This window comes from Galeopterus variegatus, unplaced genomic scaffold, assembly GCF_000696425.1.
Source record: "Galeopterus variegatus unplaced genomic scaffold, G_variegatus-3.0.2 Scaffold432, whole genome shotgun sequence".
NCBI lineage: Eukaryota > Metazoa > Chordata > Mammalia > Dermoptera > Cynocephalidae > Galeopterus > Galeopterus variegatus.
In genome coordinates, this window is record NW_007726543.1 from 51,979 (window position 1) to 70,134 (window position 18,156).

The following is an 18,156-nucleotide window of genomic DNA, read 5'->3' on the forward strand; positions in this document are numbered from 1 at the left end:
CAGAATAATAGTAGAAGTAATGACAACACAGCATGATGTAAGAGGGGGTAAGAAAGTGGTATCAGGGTATTTAATCTCCCAGATCTCTCCTGGAGGGGTCACCATGGGCTGGCTGTGTAAGATAGCCTCTTGAAACAAGGCTCTCTGACTTTAGTTTCAGATATCGATGTCCTCCTCTCACCTTTTCAGGCACTCTTACACCCCAGTGTACTCACTGCATTATCCTTTCTGGTGGACTCTGGACCTTTTCTGATGTCTATCAACAAAGTTTATAGATTCAAAACAAAAATTCAAATTTTGGAAAAGTGAGATTAAAATTAGTTTATATTCAGTTGCTTAGACTGCAGTGTTATAACACCAAGGCAAAAGGTTTGGATCCCTAAACTAGCCAGCCACCAAAAAAAAAAAAAAAGTTTACTAATAATCTAAGTTAGTATCATGATAGTATTATAATATGAATCCTAAAGAGTATGTATTAAGACTAGTAGAACAACATCTGTGTATGTTTAAGGAAAAACATCATTATTATTTTGAAGTATTTGATATGTGAATTTCAACCTTACACTTGTCAGTGAAAGAGCTATCAGGTGTAGGTAAAATTTTAAAACACCAAATTAGATGAAATCTGATTAATGACAAAAATGATCTGTCAGTTGCAGAAAAATTCTCTTCTGCTATCTGCTATCATCTACTTATGTGTACAAAGACTGAGCTAGACTCCTAAGGTTAGGTCATAAGAGGGTATGCAGGGTCTGCCTTGTTCACTGAAATACTTGCTCTTAGAGACCTGAGCCAGCATGTGAAAAGTCCACCATGTATGAGAGGCCATATTCTGGTCAACAGACCCATCTGAGCACAGCCTTCTTCTGTCAATGGTACCTTTCAAGAATTTAAAGACATCATTTTTAATAGGTATTGAAAGGGGATTGTATTTCTCATTTCAAACATGAAACCTGGTATTAAGAAATCATGTTCATGATCACTCACTGCAGATGGCACAGTTTGGAAAACTATTTGGCAGTATCTACTAAACTTATACATATGATGCCCTAAACCCAATTTCACTCCTATATGAATTCTCAAAACACACTTGTATGTGTATTACATACATAAGTACCAAGAGATATTTACTAGAAATATATACGTATGTATGTGTGTATTATATACATAAGTGCCAAAAGACATGTACTAGAATTTCTAATCAGAACTTCTCATATTAGTCCAAAACTGGAAACTACTGAAATGCTTATCAAGAATAAATTGGACAAATAAATTATGTGCTATTTACAAAATAGAATACTAAACAGTAATAAGAATGATCTACATAGAACAACATGAATGAATTTCACAAACAATATTGAGAGAAAGAAGCTATACACAAGAGTACATATTTTATGATTCCATTTAAATAAAGTACAAAAACAGGCAACAATAATCTATGGTGTAAAAAATCAGGATAATGGTTACTCTTGGGTGGGAGGTAATGATAGATGAAATTAGGGTGCTGGTAATATTCTGATTCTTGATCAGGGAGCATGTTACATAAGAGTGGTGGTTTTAAAACATTTACACAGGGGGAGAGGAAGGAGAGTGAGAGGTTTCGGTAACTGGCCACAATAATCAACCACATTGTATATTGACAAATTTTTTTTAAAAGAAATAAAATAAAATAAAACATTTACACAGATTTTTTGAAACTACTATCAAAAGGTGAAGCCCAATTCCCTCCTCTTGAATATGAGCTGGCCTTAGTGACTCACCTCAAGCTAACAAAATGCACTAGAACTGACACTGCATGACTTCTGTTGCTAGGTTAGAAAAGGCACTAGAGCTTCCACCTGACCCCTTTTCGTGAGAAACTCACCTTAGTAACCAGCCACTATGCTGTGAGAAAGTCAAGGAGCCACATGGAAAGGCCATGTGTAGGTATTCCAATCACAAAAACAGCTAAAGTCCCAGCCAACTTGTGAGTGAAAGAGACTTCAGATGATTCCAGCCCCCCAGACTTCAAGCTATCCCATTCATACATGACAAATTCACAAACAAAATAAATGTTACTATTTTAAGTCACTACCTTTTGGGGTGATGCGTATCCAGATACACTTAACTGGAACACACAACATGTGTGCTCACTTTGTGAAAATTCATCGAGCTATATAATTAATGATATACACTTTTCCTTATGTATATTATAATTAGGTTTTAGTAAAAGTTTAAAATAAAAATCATATGGAAATTTGATTAACCCAAAATGCATCACAGACCTAACTGTACAGCCTGAAACTGTGAAACTTCTAGAAGAAAACATCAGAAAAAGTCTTTGTGAGCTTGAGGTAGGCAGAACTTTTTTAGAAACAACACTAAAAACACAATCCATGAGAGAATAAATTGAACGTAATTAAAGTTTAAAACTCTGCTCTTCAAAACACACTGTTGAGAGAATAAAAAGACAAGTCACATACTGAGAGAAAATATTTGCATAGCATATATTTGATAAATTACTTGTATCCAGAATATATTTTTGAAAAAATTCTCAAAACTTAAGAAAACAAACCACCCAATTTTTAAAAATGGAACAAAGACCTGAACAGACACTTCACCAAAAAAGATATGCAGTGGCAAATAAGCACATATAAAGATGTTCAACATCATTAGATATTAGGGAAATGCAAATTAAAAACACAGCAAGATACCACTACACACCTATTAAAATGGCTAAATTTAAAAAGACTGTAAATACCAAGTGTTGGTGAAGATGTGGAAGAACTGGAACTCTCTTACACGTACAACCACTCTGGAAAATAATATAGCAATTTCTTTAAAAATGTAAACATTCACCTACATATGATCCAGCCATTCCACTTCTAGATATTTACCCAAGAGAAAAGGAAATATATGTCCATGCAAAGACTTGAACACAAATGTTCATCATAGCTTTATTGTTAATAGCCTAAAATTAGACACAACCCAAATGTCCATGACCAAATGAGTGGATAAACAAATTAAGTACATCCATACAATGGAATACACTCAACAATAAAAAGAAATGAACTATTGTTACATAGAACTTGGATAAATCTCAAAACGGTATAACAAGTAAAAGGAAGCAGACCAAAAACGAGCGTACCTATGGTAGTGCTAGGCATCTATAATTAACAATAGTTTATTGTATGTTCTCAAACAGACAGAAGAGAGTAGCGCAAATGTTCTCATCACAAAGAAATGATAAATTTTTGTGATAATGAATATGCTAACTACCCTGATTTGACCATCACACATTGTATACATGTATTGAAACATAACTCTGTACCCTATAAATATGTACGATCAATATGTTTCAATTAAAAACTAAATTCCTTTTTTTAAAAAAAGTGACTAAAAAAAGAAAAAAAGAGTACGTAATGTGATTCCACCTACATAAAACTTTATAAAATGCAAATAAATCCATACTAACAGAAAGTAGATCTGTGGTGGCTTAAGTGAAGGAGGCAGGGAGGGAAGAAGAAATTACAAAGGGTACGAGGAAACTTGAGGGCAATGGACATATTCACTTGATTGTAGTGATGGCTTCAAACTTATCAAATTGTACACTTTAACATGCTCCATATATTGTATGTCAGTTATACCTCAATAACATCTATAAAACAAAACAAAACTCAGCTGTCAGATTATGAGGGGAGGGGAAAGGAAGCAGAATGGAAATCTCAGTTAAAGACCTCAGTGAGGTTTGTGAATTATCCAAGTATGCAAAGAATCCATCCTTCCTCCGCACAACTGAGCCTGGGCAGAGTACAATGAGCCATCTTACTGTTATTTTCCAGAAATGGTGTCAACCACCATATTATGCCTGTTTTCAGGAAAAGAATGACCTAATCGGTATAAAATGAACTCCGTGTTTTGTGAGAGATTGCCACTTAAACATATAATCCACCCTTACAAACATTTTTTAAAGGGTTTTTCCTTAAAAGGATAGGTTTAATATTGAAAGTATACTTTCCAAATGAATTTTGACACACTAGTTTGTTTAATCTCTTGGAACCTCAGTATTCTCATCTGTAAAACGTGTTAAATAATAAGAAAAACCAGTAGACTAAATAAAAGCAGGCTTTGCCAGAGTCATTATTTATTCTATTTTGGGCAAAGCCATTTTCTTCCACCTCTGCTCTAAGAGACTTTCGTTTCTTCTCATCTCCATCAGCAATAATTATCTTGGGTAAGTCAAGCTTCTCTCCTTGCTTCCATCCTCTATCACTAGACTCCTTGAGAGAGGTCCATGAGGAAGGTCATGAAGAAGGTCCCTGCCATCAGATTGGTCAGGAAGGCATCCAACCTTCCCCAGTCTCAGCCTGTGACTGAGAACCACATTGATCTACTAGGCTGACCTTGAGATCTCCACATCGTCCCTCGTGTATTCTGGAGGTTGGGCCTCACTTTCCAGACACTCGTCATCTGTTGAATAGCTGAATGGAGAAAATCTCAACAACATCTCCATTTCTAATTGTGGGTAGATGTAGTTTTCCAGAGTGGCCTGTGTTCTCTGGGTGCACAGCCATGTGGGGCTTTGACCCTTTAAGGGAGGATACAAAAACTAGGGTCTGATGAACAGGAATAGTGGTTGAGCTCACAAACCCTAGCATTAAGTAGCGCTAACTTCAATTTCCAGCTTTGCACTTACTGTGTAGGAATTTATCATTTCCAAAACTCAATTTTTTCAACTCTAAAATGGGGCTAAAGCGATCTAATTTTTTTAAATGGTGTTAACCTCCATTGTAAATTACAGCATATTTACTAATCAATTACCTTGAACGCTAAAGTTAGCATTTAACACATTAATTCAAATTTTTCCTAAATATATACTTAAATCAAAAGCTTGAATAATTATAACTTACTGAGAAAGCAAAGCTTTCTTCTTCTGACTTAAGAATTTGAGAAGACAAGACCTAGAACCAAACTAAAATCCAGTAAGGTTCTAAAAGGGTACAAACCTCAAAAAGCCAATCCAGGTTTGCCAATAAAGCTCCGCCTCCGTGCAAACCCTGCCCACTTCCGGCTGCCCCACCCACCCCCTATCACTGGAACCCCGTCCCTCTCTGCGAGGTCCCGCCCCCCGCACCTGATCCTGGTTCCCATTGGGCGAATCTGGAAGTTGTACACACCCCCCGCACACGCACATTAGCCCCGGGCGCCTTTGCGCCTGCGCAGCAGCGCCGTCAGGTGGCTGGAAACTGGAGGCAGGGGTGGGGGGCGGAGTTCAGGCCGAATCTTCCTCCGTAATAAGAAGCGACGCGTCCAGCGGTCCTGGCTCTTTGGGTCCAGTCGAATCGGGCCTGGGCGCTGGAGCTGTTGTGGCTCCCGCCGCGGGGTGTGCGATGGAGGCCGTGCCGGAGCCCAGCACTCACGCCGGCGGAGGCCGAGACAGCCGGCGGTGCTAGTAGATGAAGCGGCGGCGGCAGCCCAGGCTCTCCATGAGCAAGCGGCGGCGGCAGCGGGTGCGGCGGCACCGGCAGTTTTTGGTCCCCGAGGAGGTACGAGGCGTCGGCTTCCTGGTGGACGGAGACTGGCCGGTGTGAGAACGCCTTCCGCGGCCCGACCCTCCCGCCCATTTGCTCGCAGTCCCAGGTTCTCAGCGGGGGCACTGACCGGACAGAGGCGGGGGCCGAGCCGTCTCACCGGCTCCTGGTCCGGGGACCCGCCTGCTGTGCGGAGCCAAACCTTGGTGCCAGGCCGCCTTGGCGCGGCCGGCCTGGGTCAGGGTGGGCGTGGCCGGAGCGCAGGGGCTGGAGGAAGGTGCCCGTCGCGCGTCTCCCTAGTCCGTGCCCCGAAGCCCCGCGCTACTTCTAGGGGTAGCGCGTGGCAGTTTTCTCAGAGGAGTATTTCGGGGTGTTGATTCGAAAGGGGACCCTTAGAAACTCTGATCCCTCAGGGGGTCCTGCATTCAGTGACTTGGGCAGGCGGTCTGGCCAGCTTGGGGTCAGATTTCCAGCCTTGGAAATCTGTAAAAAGAAAAAGAAAAGGAAAAAGAAACGAAAGGTGTTTTGCCAAGGAGATAGAGGTTAGGGGAGTTTTACAGGTTTATTCAAACTGGAGGGCCTGTTGAGGCAAGAAAATAAAGCCAGTGGAGTACATCCTCCTGTGCTTCCAATACAGTGCTAACGAAAGTCTTTTCGACAACGTGGTGAAAACTTAAGAAAATTTTTAGTAAAGCTCTTTGCAACTTTTTTTTTTTTTGCCATTTTTATTGCAATTTGTTTTGAAACAAATCACCAAGTTAATGCTGAAACTAGATTGTGTCCTCTAGCTCTCCCAATCCTCTCCCTTCCACCCCGCCTTTTTTCCCCAGAAAAAGACTAACGAAGTTAGCTTCGTGCCGTGTATATGACTGTGGCTTAATTCTTTCCGAGTATAACCATTGCTTTACGGAGTTAAAGTTACTCTTGATTTGGTCATGACTAAAAGATAATTTAAAGAAATATACTAGATATTTTTGTTTGTTTTATTGCCCATATGGGATCCGAACCCTCTATCTTAGTAACCAACTGAGTTAACCCGCCAGCCCGAAATATACTAGGTAATTTATACGCCGCCTGTCCAATGCAATATTTAGCAATCTGAACTCAGGCTTTTAAGTGACCTAAAACATTGCTACAAAGTTCTTTAAAATTCAACGGTAATAAACCATGTTATTTTCATTTTTAAAATATTTAAATGCTTTATGCTTTTTATGTACATGAAACGTGTCGGTTTCTCTTAAGAAAGTGAGCTTGTGTTTTCTTAGGCTCCAGATTTGTCATGCCCTCTTATCCTAAGTGGTTAGCTAAAACCAGTGTGTTAGCCTGTTAGCCGGCTATATATAAACATCTACACTTAAGACTAAATATAGTGTTGAATATTTAGGGCCCACAGTATCTTGTTTCAAGCTGAAAACACTGTTTAATATATTGTAGAACTGAATTTTTAGTCTGCTAGTATTGCAAAATAATTCCAAACTTAATTAAAACACATAGGACAGCAATATTATTGAGTGTTGGGCTTATGCTGTGCTTGGGAAGATATGGCACTTGAAAAAATGGTCAAAATGACACTGACCTCAGTCACTCATTTCTCAGATTCTTCCCTTTTTTCACAAAAACACATTTTTCCATAAAAGTAACATATCAGAAAACAATGTTTTTGGTTTAGACATTTGTTTGTCCCAAGTAAAGTGAAAGGATTTTTTCAATACAATTTTAATAGGTATTCATTCCTTTTTTTGAAAAAAAATTGCTTTATATAACGTACATATGACACAAACACATTTATTAAAATACTGTCAGTAGCTTTAAAAACAAAATGCTTAGCTGTCCTTAAGGTTGGGGGAAGGATAAGTGGCAGTTTAAAGAAGGAGGACACTTCTGTTCATTCCCCAAAACATGCAGAGGGGAGAATCAGAATATTTATCAAGTTCTACATCAGATCTTCATAGCATGGCCTCTGTAGTTAAAATTATAGGATATCTAGCCCAATTCTAAATTGCAAATAAAAATCCCAAAGTGAATAGCAGTGTTAATTATGCTAAAGTTTTCATGAGTATTCTTCATATGTTGTCATTCAGAGTTAAGTGCCAGATTTAGTCTATAGCAACAGGAGTTATTACATGATTTTTCTACACCATAGGTAAAATTTGTAGTATAAAGGCCACCAAATGGCCATTATTCTGTACCTCAACTAAGAATCCCTTTATATCAGTTTCTTAAGTGGAACCACCCATATTAAGAAAATGAAGCACAGCTTATAGTTTGGAGGAAGGAGGAGGTTTACATTAGGAATATATCTAACCAAATTTAGTTTGTATCTTTAAACAGTTTTATTTTCATTTAGGATTTTTTATTACAGGGTTTTCCTATTGGTGATATAAGTCCATTCTGTACTTCAAAAAAAGGCTGCAGCTTCTTATATGGTCTTTCCAGAGACTATGCATATTGTCCCAAAAATTGCACGTGTAAAATTTTTTTGTTACGTTGGGAAGCCATCTAACCAAATTTGATTTGAATATTTAGGTAGATTTATTTTCATTTAAACATCTGTCATACATTTAACATGAAGTCACAAGTTTTCATGTTCCACTTTAAACTTTTAAAATGCAGGATGAAGACACTGTTTGAAGAGATCAAAGCATCAATTAAAAATAACTATAATCAAGATCGGTCATTTTGGAGGCCTGTTCTTCCTTGGGGAGGTGTTTTTACTATCAAAGCTGGCCGCAAAGCAGTATCCTGTACACCACTCTATGTTGAAATAAGACTGAAAAATACCTGCACCATAGATGGGTTCTTGATGTTATTGTATGTCATTCTTAATGAAAATGAAAGTTTCCCCAGGGAACTGTCTCTTCATTTTGGTAGAGAGTTTGTAGACTGTTTTCTTTATTTAATGGACACCTATAGTTTTACAACTGTGAAGCTACTTTGGATTTGGGACAAGATGGAAAAACAGCAATACAAATCTGAAGTATATAAAGCTTCATTAATAATTGATTTGTTTGGGAATGAGCATGATAATTTTACAAAAAATCTTGAAAATCTTATGTCTACCATTCAAGAGAGTTACTGTTCCAACTGGCGATGCCCAACTCGAGTGCAGGAAGATCAGCAGCGCACAATTAATATAAAGTAAGTTGTCTGTAGTCTGTTTTGTCGCTTTTACTTTTTTTAATGAATGTGCTTTAAATATACGTACACATATACAGTTGGATCTCTGTACCCATGGGTTCTGCATCCACGGATTCAACCAACCTAAAATATTCTGGAAAAAAAAAATTCCGAGGGACAACTCTATTGCAAATGTACTTCTTAAAGTATGGAGCCTGTGTAATTACTTATGCATGAAGCAAGCACACAAATGCAATGCTCTTCTGCAGGTCCCATGAAAAAAATGTTATAGTCTGTTACATCCAAACCTCGTAGAATTTACAAAACCAACTGGTAACTTTTCAGTAGCAAAGTAATGAATTATTCAAATACAAAATGTTTTATTCTTGCCTTGAGTTTACTAATATGACTAGGTAGATAATTCTTTGTGTCACAAATTTAACCTCTTGAAGAGCACTTAACACTGTTTTGGAATGTTTCACTCCTTGAAGGAAGGCTAGCTCCACTAGAACAAGAAGATTAAAAGTATTCTTTCATGTCATGGTCAGGGCATAATTAGAAACAGAAACCCTGAACTTGGCATCTCACACCAAGAGGGGATGTGGAAATGAAAAGCTTTTATACTGACTAGGAAAGGTGCTGGAAGCCAGCTGAGTGTTTTTGGCTTTGAAAGAGAAGGCAGACCTCCAAGCTGGTAAATGACAGGGAGGGAGGCCAAACTGGCAACCTCTGGTGGTGTGCTGGGAAACATTAAGCCCCCAAAGGACATGAGCTGGAAAAGGGATAATTGCCAGTGGAAGAAAAACAGACGCAAACACCTTGTTGTCAGAAAGGTATTTGGCCCTATGGTCTAGAAAAACAACCTAATAGATTGTTCCCATTTGGGAATGTATGCCATATACCCTAATTTATTAAACTCACATTTTCCTGAAACATACTTTGTCTATTTTCCTGTATTGCTGATGTGACGATGTAGATTATGAAATCTCTTTATCAGTGGAAGAAATTTTCTTACTCTACATCATAAGAGATTAAAAAGCATTTTGGAAGTGTATCTTGTTTTTTAGAAACTAATACCTTTTAATTTATAAATGTTTTGAAACTATAATGAAATATTTATAATTCTATATTAATATTAATATTTTATACTTCTCACACTTAATAAAATATCTTTCATCATATTCCATAACTTTTTTAAGTTTTTGCCTATTTTTTTAATCCTGTATTTAAAACAACTTCTGAAGTATATGGGGGAAAAGTTTTTTAACAGATCAGGTAACTGAGGTCAGGAATAGTTGTGTCTTGCATTTAATCAGGCAACTAATCAGCTGCTCTATTGACAGACCAGTTTGCCTCCATTGAATCCTCTCAAAAATGCTTTAAAATAGCGACAACTGCGTATTTCAGGATCAGTTTACAGAAAAACTTAATGTTTCTTGGAATGCTTATTAAGTTCAACGGGTTTCTATACCATCTGCAAGAAATACAAAGATGGATACAAGTTGTACTTGGTATACTTGGTTTTGCTAATAACAGATTAACTGTAAAATTTGTTACCCTGATAATGTATTAACCTGTAACATGTTGAAGCAGTTCTTACATGTATTTTCCAACTATTGTAGTCCTCCCCAAGAAATTCCACATGGAAACTTGATACGACTGGCTGTGGATGAGTTATTCTGTTCCAAGATCGAACTGTGTGGAGAGCATGGGTGAGTAATGGTATATATACTTATATAGATGAAAGTATTTGTGTTGTGTTTAAGGAAACCTGAGCTGATGTGCTCTTTGAAGTTAATATTTTATAAAATAGCAACTCGTAAGTATTTAGGAAGCCTAACCTTTTTTGAGTCTTATTAACAAACCTAGTTTACTATACCATCTTATGCTAAGTTTCATTATCAAATATCACTATATAGAATATAGTACTACTGCTAATTGATGAAAATAAAGCAAATGCCTTTTCTTTTTTTCCCAGTGCTGAGTAGGTACAATAAAACCTTGGTTAACCGGAACCCAGCTAATCGGGACCCTCAATTAACTGGATATTTTTCTGCACTTCTCATTTAGGAGAAAGAGGTAAATGACAACCCCAAAATGTAACTTAGTAAAAAAAAAAAAAAAAAAAAAAAAAAAAGTCCAGAGGAACAGAACACTGTCATCCCAATCCCTTAACAATTTGTGTCTAGGGCCGGCCTGGTGGCGCACTGGAGAGTGCGCTGCTTGGGAGCACGGCGCTCCCGCCGAGGGTTCGGATCCCATGTGGTGACTGGTTCCCGCTCACTGGCTGAGTGTGGCGCGGGCGCAACACTGAGGGTTGCGATCCCGTTGCCGGTCCCCGGTACGGGTGCGACACCGCGGGTTGCAATCCTGTTACCGGCCAGTAAAAAAGACAAAAAGAAAAAAAAAAACAATTTGTGTCTATATTATTGTACAATGAGAATTAATATTTTAGAAGGATGATCTTACAGCTAATTAATAAAAGAGAGAAAGATAAAAATACACTCAGTTAATTGTACTTATGAAGTCCAGAAAGTAAACAAATATATTTTACCAACAAATACTGAAAAAAAATGGTTTTCTGGTTAATTTAGTTTACTCAATAATGTTAACCAGAATACTGTGCCCTGAGCATTCCGGTTAATCGAGATTTTACTGTATAATTGTATTTGTTGTATTCTGATCCATATGCCTAATACCTGATAATACTAAAAAGACGGACTTTACTTTATGCTAATATAAGATCATAATGGCAAAAGGAAGCAATTAGAGTAATATTATTCCCCTCTCTGCCTTTATTTGAAACCAGCTTTGAGAGAAAAATATATGTATGTACAAATAAAAGGTTTTATATTAGTTCAGCAGACTCACACTTTTATAAGTGTAGATAGAGATAGCTAGCTTTTCCTGGAGTTTTAAAAGTATCATTTCTAATATAGAGAACACAGCTTGTTAACTTCTGGGAACAGGTATATAAAGTAATAATATAGTCACACCATTACCCATACCTATAATAAGAAATTATGCTTTTTAGAAAATTGAAATCATAAAAACAAACCAGAAGTGTTGAAAGGCACCGTTGTCCCAAGGGTAATAATGGTCATGCTGATTTTTCATTTTAGGTGTAGTGGCTTGAGAGAATTTTCCCAGCGAGTTTTCTGTCATGGAGCACCCCCTTTTGTTGTCTTAAATATGCAGCATTGGAAATCTGAAGATCTGGCATATGTACCTTATTATTTGGATTTATCTGAGCACAAGTAGGTGTCTTTTTGTTTGTTTACTTTATAAAACTAGTAAAAATAAATTTTAATTCTATCACGATTTTGACTAGCCCTTAAGAAGATATTGTTGAAAAGAATCATAGCTCTCTAAATTTATTTATTCTGAATAGTATCAGAATCTATTACAGGGAGTTAGGCACTAGCAGTATACACAGTAGTTAGGTACTTGGACTATGGCATAGACAGAATTGGGTTCAAACCCTAGCTCTATCTTTTACAAGCTCAACCAGTAACACAGTAACAATAACTCAACCAGTTTACACATCCAGTTTTCTTACCTTTAAAACATAGATGATAGTATGTACCTGGTGCCATTACTGTGAGGATTTAATAAGGTAACACGTGCTAAAGTATTTAAGATAGTGCCTGACACAGAGTAAGCAGTAAGTAAATACTGGCTACTATTTGTATTTCAAGTCAAAGTTCTGTACAGTAATATATAGGAGGTCATGATTTAAACATAAAATATTTCTTGTCATCATTACAAATAAAAATATCTGCATACAAATCAGGAAAACAGGGCTCTTTTAACCATTTGCTTTTTGTGTGTGTTTTCTCTTTTTTAATGGAACCATACAGGTTATGAGTTAATCTGTTAAAAAAAATTTTTTTATTCTTAAATTACATCGATTTTTTAAAACATTTTACCCCAAATTGCCAGTTACAGTACATGATTTATACAGATAGATATCTTTTTCAGGGAATAGAATGCAAACAGTCTCAAATTTTTTTATTCCTTAGTTAAGAATTCAAGGAATGTTTACCCCCAAAACAAAGTATTATAATTATCTGCTATACTTTGTCATTTAATTTGCAGGTATTTATTGGAAGGTGCCACATTATTTAACAAAGAGGAACATCATTATTCTGCAGCCTTCCAGATTGATGGACATTGGATGCATTATGATGGCCTCAGAAATGTGAATTTAATTTTGTTAAATAAACCCCCCGAGTTTCTCCTTTTGTCATCATTGGTTTATATTCGAGCAACAGAGAAATAAATATAGACTGATGCTAAATTAAATTGTTTTCCCTCCTGCCCATGCTCCCCCAGATGAAGAGCTTTATTTTGTGTATACTTGGTATCCAAGGAAATAGTTCAACTATGCTAGTTTCAGAGGTGTATTTTCCAGTGTTTAGCCCCAGGTAAATATTTTATATAGAGAGGATCTATGCAAAAATGTTTGTACTTCTTTTTTATATTTCCTGGGTTATTTTTATACAAGCGTATTTTATGTCAAAATAAAATATATCTTGTGGCCTTTGTATTTTTTTTATTTATATGTACCTCAGAGGTTTTTATAGTTCTGTCTTTGAAGCCAAGAAAATATTTGTCATTTGAGTTCTACATTTTTCTTTTTGGATATTAAAGTAAAACCTGAGTAAATTCAGTATTTCAGTTTATATAAATTTAACAGTTCAAAGTATATCTGACTATATTTCTTTGTCCTACCTCACTATAATCCAAAGTGCACTATGGATCTAGTATGGACTTGAATGTACAAATTATGTATGGCTTATTTGCCCATTGATTTTCCTTATTTCCCTGCAGCAGTTTTTTAAAATATTTATATGAAAATTTTTTCTGGACTTAAACTATTTCTTTTTAATGGGAAAATACTTTAATCACTTGCTAAAGTATTATAAACCTGCAAGGGGATTTAAGTGTTAACTAAGCTTTCAAGCTCAATTAAAGTTATTGTTACAGATAAATTATTTAACTATCTGAAATGTTTATCATAATTAAATATAATGGTAATAAATGCTCTAATAAAAGTTTAATTTGTAGATAAGACAACTATAAAAGATATTAGGCTGCTGAATATTTACAAGTGTTAGACTAACAATAGAAATGTACTTTACTGTATATATTTAAGAGAAAAATGGATGCCTGGGAAAGTTTCTTTTCCTAGTTAAGTTTTATATTGGCACAGAGAAAAAAATACTTAAATTTTTGGAGTAACATCTGCTGGCTCCCTTGTAAGTAGTAATTGATGGCATGAAGCTTTGACTTGCAATATAAATCACTAGAATTTTATAATTATCAGAACATTATGCTTCTTTATAAAGACCCTAAGATCACTTTTTCTTTTGAAATTTAAGGGAAAAAAGGATTCTCAAGGGAGAATACTTTTTGAAATTTATCACCATTTATTTTAGTGTTTACATTTAAATAAGTAGTCTGCTATAGGTTTTGGGTTGAGATTAAGTGCTATATGTTTGGGGACTTCTACATGACAACACAGTGCACTGTCATATTCTGAATTGCTAAGGTTTCATTCAGTAAATTAAATCTTAGGTTGATTTGATGCCATATTGAGATAACTTACTGAAAAATGGATAAATGTGGGTGAAACGTTGCTGAGAATGCTTCATTTTAAGTAAATACTATGATGATTCCTTTTTTACATGTGATAAAAAATAATTACTTATTTTACAAAAAAAACTCACCCCAGGGTTTATTTAAATAGTTCCCCAAATATTTTTAAATAGGATTTGATTTAAATATTAAACTTTTCTGGGATACCTTATTGCATGAATCAAAGTATACAAAAACACAAATGTTAAGAGTATATGTAAATGATATAATTAACAAAATTCTGTCTAATGCGGGTTTATTCTTTTAGGAATTGCACTTTATTTGGAATAATACTAGTTTATCAGGAAACAATGACTTACCTACCTCACAGGGTTGTTGTGAGGATTAAGATGTTTGTTAAAATCTTGACTACCTTGAACATGCTAATAAAAAACATATTTTTCTATCTCTTTCATGTACAGGCAAGGCTCCCAGATTCTCTCTTACTAATGAACTTTTCAGATCTTTTTGTAAAATTATTTATTTAGGTAGTAGCTCATGTCACTAGTGTATTTAATGTGTAATGGAAATTAAGTATGCCTGCTTTACCCTAGATGGTTAGGGTTTAAGGAGAATAGATAGTATATTGTTACAGTGGTGGTTGGTTGGTAGAAAGAAGAAATTAACTCCTGCAGACCAAACAGTGAATAGAAAAAGGGTCAAAAAGAATGAACTATGGCTGGACAGTTAGCTCACTTCATTAGAGCATTCTGCCGATAATACTAAGCTCAAGGGTTTGGGTCCCCATACAGGCCAGCTGCCAAAAAAGAATGAACTAAACTAGATTATCTACAGAATGTGAAGGTGAGGGTATAGAAAATTATTTGAATTATAAACACTTAGAGAAATCAGAATAATCTACTCAGAAGTAGGGGCAAAAGATATGAGGGAATAAGCAGAATATTATTTTTAGTCAAAATATCACAAGCCGGGCCAGCCCAGTGGCGCACTCGGGAGAGTAGGCGCTAGGAGCGCAGCGACGCTTCCACCGTGGGTTCAGATCCTATATAGGACTGGCCAGTGCGCTCACTGGCTGAGCGCGGTGCGGGAGACACCACACCAAGGGTTGCGATCCCCTTACCGGTCATGAAAAAGACGAAAACGGGTTCAGATCCTATATAGGACTGGCCAGTGCGCTCACTGGCTGAGCACGGTGCGGGAGACACCACACCAAGGGTTGCGATCCCCTTACCGGTCATGAAAAAGACGAAAATATATATATATATCACAAGCCACTTCTATACTTATGGGGACAGCAGAAATTTTAAAACCTTGGTCACAATCAGAGGGGGATAAAAAACAAAGGAAATTCAAGGAGGAATCTCCAACTTGCTTCTTTTCAGCAAAGGAAATTTTCCTCCCCAACTTCTGCAAATAATCTCAGAATATTCCTTCAAAGTAGCTTTCCCTTTATAAATTATTAGAGTTGGTTTAATATCTGAGGCACTTTTGCTACATCTGATCCAATGAAAGAGGAAGGGAAACTAAGTATAGCTATATCATGGGCATGCTTACTAGGGTGAATCCCACGTTTATGTCTTAGAATATGAGCAAACAACTAAACTATATAAACAGATACAATAACGTGAACAACTGTACATGTTGAGTATATGAACTGTTTAGTTTTATAATTAAATGATTTAAATGACCTTTAATTATTTGAAAATAACTGTAATACACCATAAATAGGTAGAAAGGGTAAGCAGTTCATGTAAAATGACTGTCATTAGGACTACTAAACTACAGCCAAAGCAAACATTTATATTCTTATCCTCCTTTGTGAATGCTCTAGCATTTAAAATCAGCATCACATTCTTCTGACCTAAAATTGTATAGCTTTTAAAGTTCATCTTATTAAGACATTTCTACAAAGGTCTTAAATCAGATGCCTTACTATCAGAAGTCCCAGGGTTCACGAGCCCAGGGTTCACTCTCTGGTCACCTGGACAGACTCCTTGCTTGGTTTGAATAATGGGTTTTTATCCAAAATTTATGTTTATTGAGCTGGATGGTTAGCACAGTTGGTTAGAGCACAGTGTTGATAACACTGAGGTCAACGGTTCGGAACCCTATACTGGCTAGCTGCCAAAAAGAAAAGAAAATATTCATGTTGAGCTTAATCCCCATGGTGGTGACATTGAAAGGTGGGGTGTTTGGGGAGGTAATTAGGTCATGAGGGCTCTGCCCTCGTGAATAGGATTAGGTGCCCTTATAAAAGGGCTTAAGGAAGTGAGCTCAGCCGTTTGCCCTTCTGCCTTCCACAATGTGAGGACACAGCAAGAAGGCCTTCACCAGATGCTGGCACTTTGATCTTGGACTTCCCAGTCTCCAGAACTGTAAGAAATAAATTCTTGTTCTTTAGAAATTACACAGTCTCAGGTGTTTTGTTATAGCACCACAAATGGACTAAGACATTCCTTTAACCTCAAATTTAATTTGATCCCAAAGAAAACATAAGCTTTTACTCTATATCCGGAAAGTTGAGGAGAAAGAAGTTAGTAGGGAGGCCTTTGTAGCTAGATGATTTCTTTATATGCTGATATCTGCCTAAGGATGTATACTAGATTGTTTATACTAAAATGAGCAACAGGTTCCATAGTCCATCTATTGTTTTCTCAATAAGGTCTTCTGCAAGGTATCAAAAGGAATATCACTTAAAAAGGAAAAGGTGAATTGCTTTGGCAGACCCCTCAAAAAGGATGTGGAATGGAACAGGAGCTTTGGGAGCAAGTTAGCTGTGTAGACAAGTTAGCCTGGTAGAGTTAGAAACCTGCTGTTTATATGCTTGGCTGTATTTTCATTACTTGTTTGTTTTTTCTTTGAATTTTTAGTCTCATTTTTTAATGTGATTATAGAAATAATATGTAAATCAGTAAAAACAAAAAATATATAAAGAGTAAAATAAAGATCATCCATAATTTCTCCACCCAGTAGTAATTATTAGATCGTGCTGGTAAAGCCTTTTTGAAAAGTTCAGCATGGCTCCGTAGCACTGAAGAAAACCAAGAACCCAAGAGTTAGGACTTTGAAGGAAGAAGTATACACTCCTGGAGGCCAGCATAGTGGTGATAGAGGTAATCCACATGAGAAAATTCCAAGAGGAAAGTGAGACTAAGGAAAACAGCTGTGGTTACCTGTTCAGACATTTCCTTCCACCTGGACACTTACCTTCAGAAACATTCATCTTCATCCTTCAAGCACTCGTACTTTTATTTTTTGAAGGATGTCATTCTTTTACACTTCTCTATCTACATCTCAATCATAGTATCCCATGTGCCAGAATTGAGAAGCAAGACACTGATGGTGTAAATCGTCCCAAAATAGATACCACCAAATAGGTTTTCTGTTTCCCTGTGACAAGTTAAGGCCCGGAAGAAATGGCTGGCTGACTAGGGCAATCTTTACCCAAGCAGGCTAAGCTTGATTTGGGAACTACAAGCTAAAAGAAGGTAATATCAGATATTTTTTCTCTGAAGCATTCGCTTAATGAATACTTATTGAGTATCCACTGTTTGCTCTTTGAATTAGATACGATTTCTGCCCTGGAGGTGTGTATGAATCTGGAGAGGGGGGTAAAGAAGTGAATCAATGATGACTGTACAGAGTGCAGTACTATGGCAGGGTAGGCACCTGAGGCTTTGAGAGTACACAGGTGGGCTAGCTATGCAGACAGCTGCTGTGAGGTCTTTGAAACAGGCCTTTAACAGTTGCTGCCTAGTATCCCTGGAGGAGATTTGTGGAGGAGATTACAGATTGTTCAGTTTGTGATTTCACAGACAGCTGCTGTGAGGTCTTTGAAACAGGCCTTTAACAGTTACTGCCTAGTATCCCTGGAGGAGATTTGTGGAGGAGATTACAGATTGTTCAGTTTGTGATTTCAAGGGCAATT

At 36.8% G+C, this 18,156-nt stretch overlaps 1 protein-coding gene across 1 annotated transcript; it reads left to right on the plus strand.

Moving 5' to 3' along the window:
• Nucleotides 1-5,255: 5,255 nt before the first annotated feature.
• Nucleotides 5,256-13,167, plus strand: LOC103587242 (chromosome unknown open reading frame, human C14orf28). Its single transcript, XM_008568695.1, has 5 exons — nt 5,256-5,525; nt 8,124-8,648; nt 10,250-10,339; nt 11,750-11,884; nt 12,726-13,167. The coding sequence occupies exons 2-5, from the start codon at nt 8,125-8,127 to the stop codon at nt 12,907-12,909; spliced, it is 933 nt and encodes a 310-aa protein (XP_008566917.1). The 5' UTR covers nt 5,256-5,525; nt 8,124; the 3' UTR covers nt 12,910-13,167.
• The last annotated feature ends 4,989 nt before the right edge of the window (nt 13,168-18,156 follow it).

Bases quoted from the DNA above. Each gene is read 5' to 3' on its own strand.
- LOC103587242 (XM_008568695.1), top strand. From the start codon at position 8,125: ATGAAGACACTGTTTGAAGAGATCAAAGCATCAATTAAAAATAACTAT. The intron at 10,340-11,749 runs GTGAGTAATGGT...TTTTCATTTTAG, and splicing joins GAACTGTGTGGAGAGCATGG to GTGTAGTGGCTTGAGAGAAT. The intron at 11,885-12,725 runs GTAGGTGTCTTT...TTTAATTTGCAG, and splicing joins TTGGATTTATCTGAGCACAA to GTATTTATTGGAAGGTGCCA.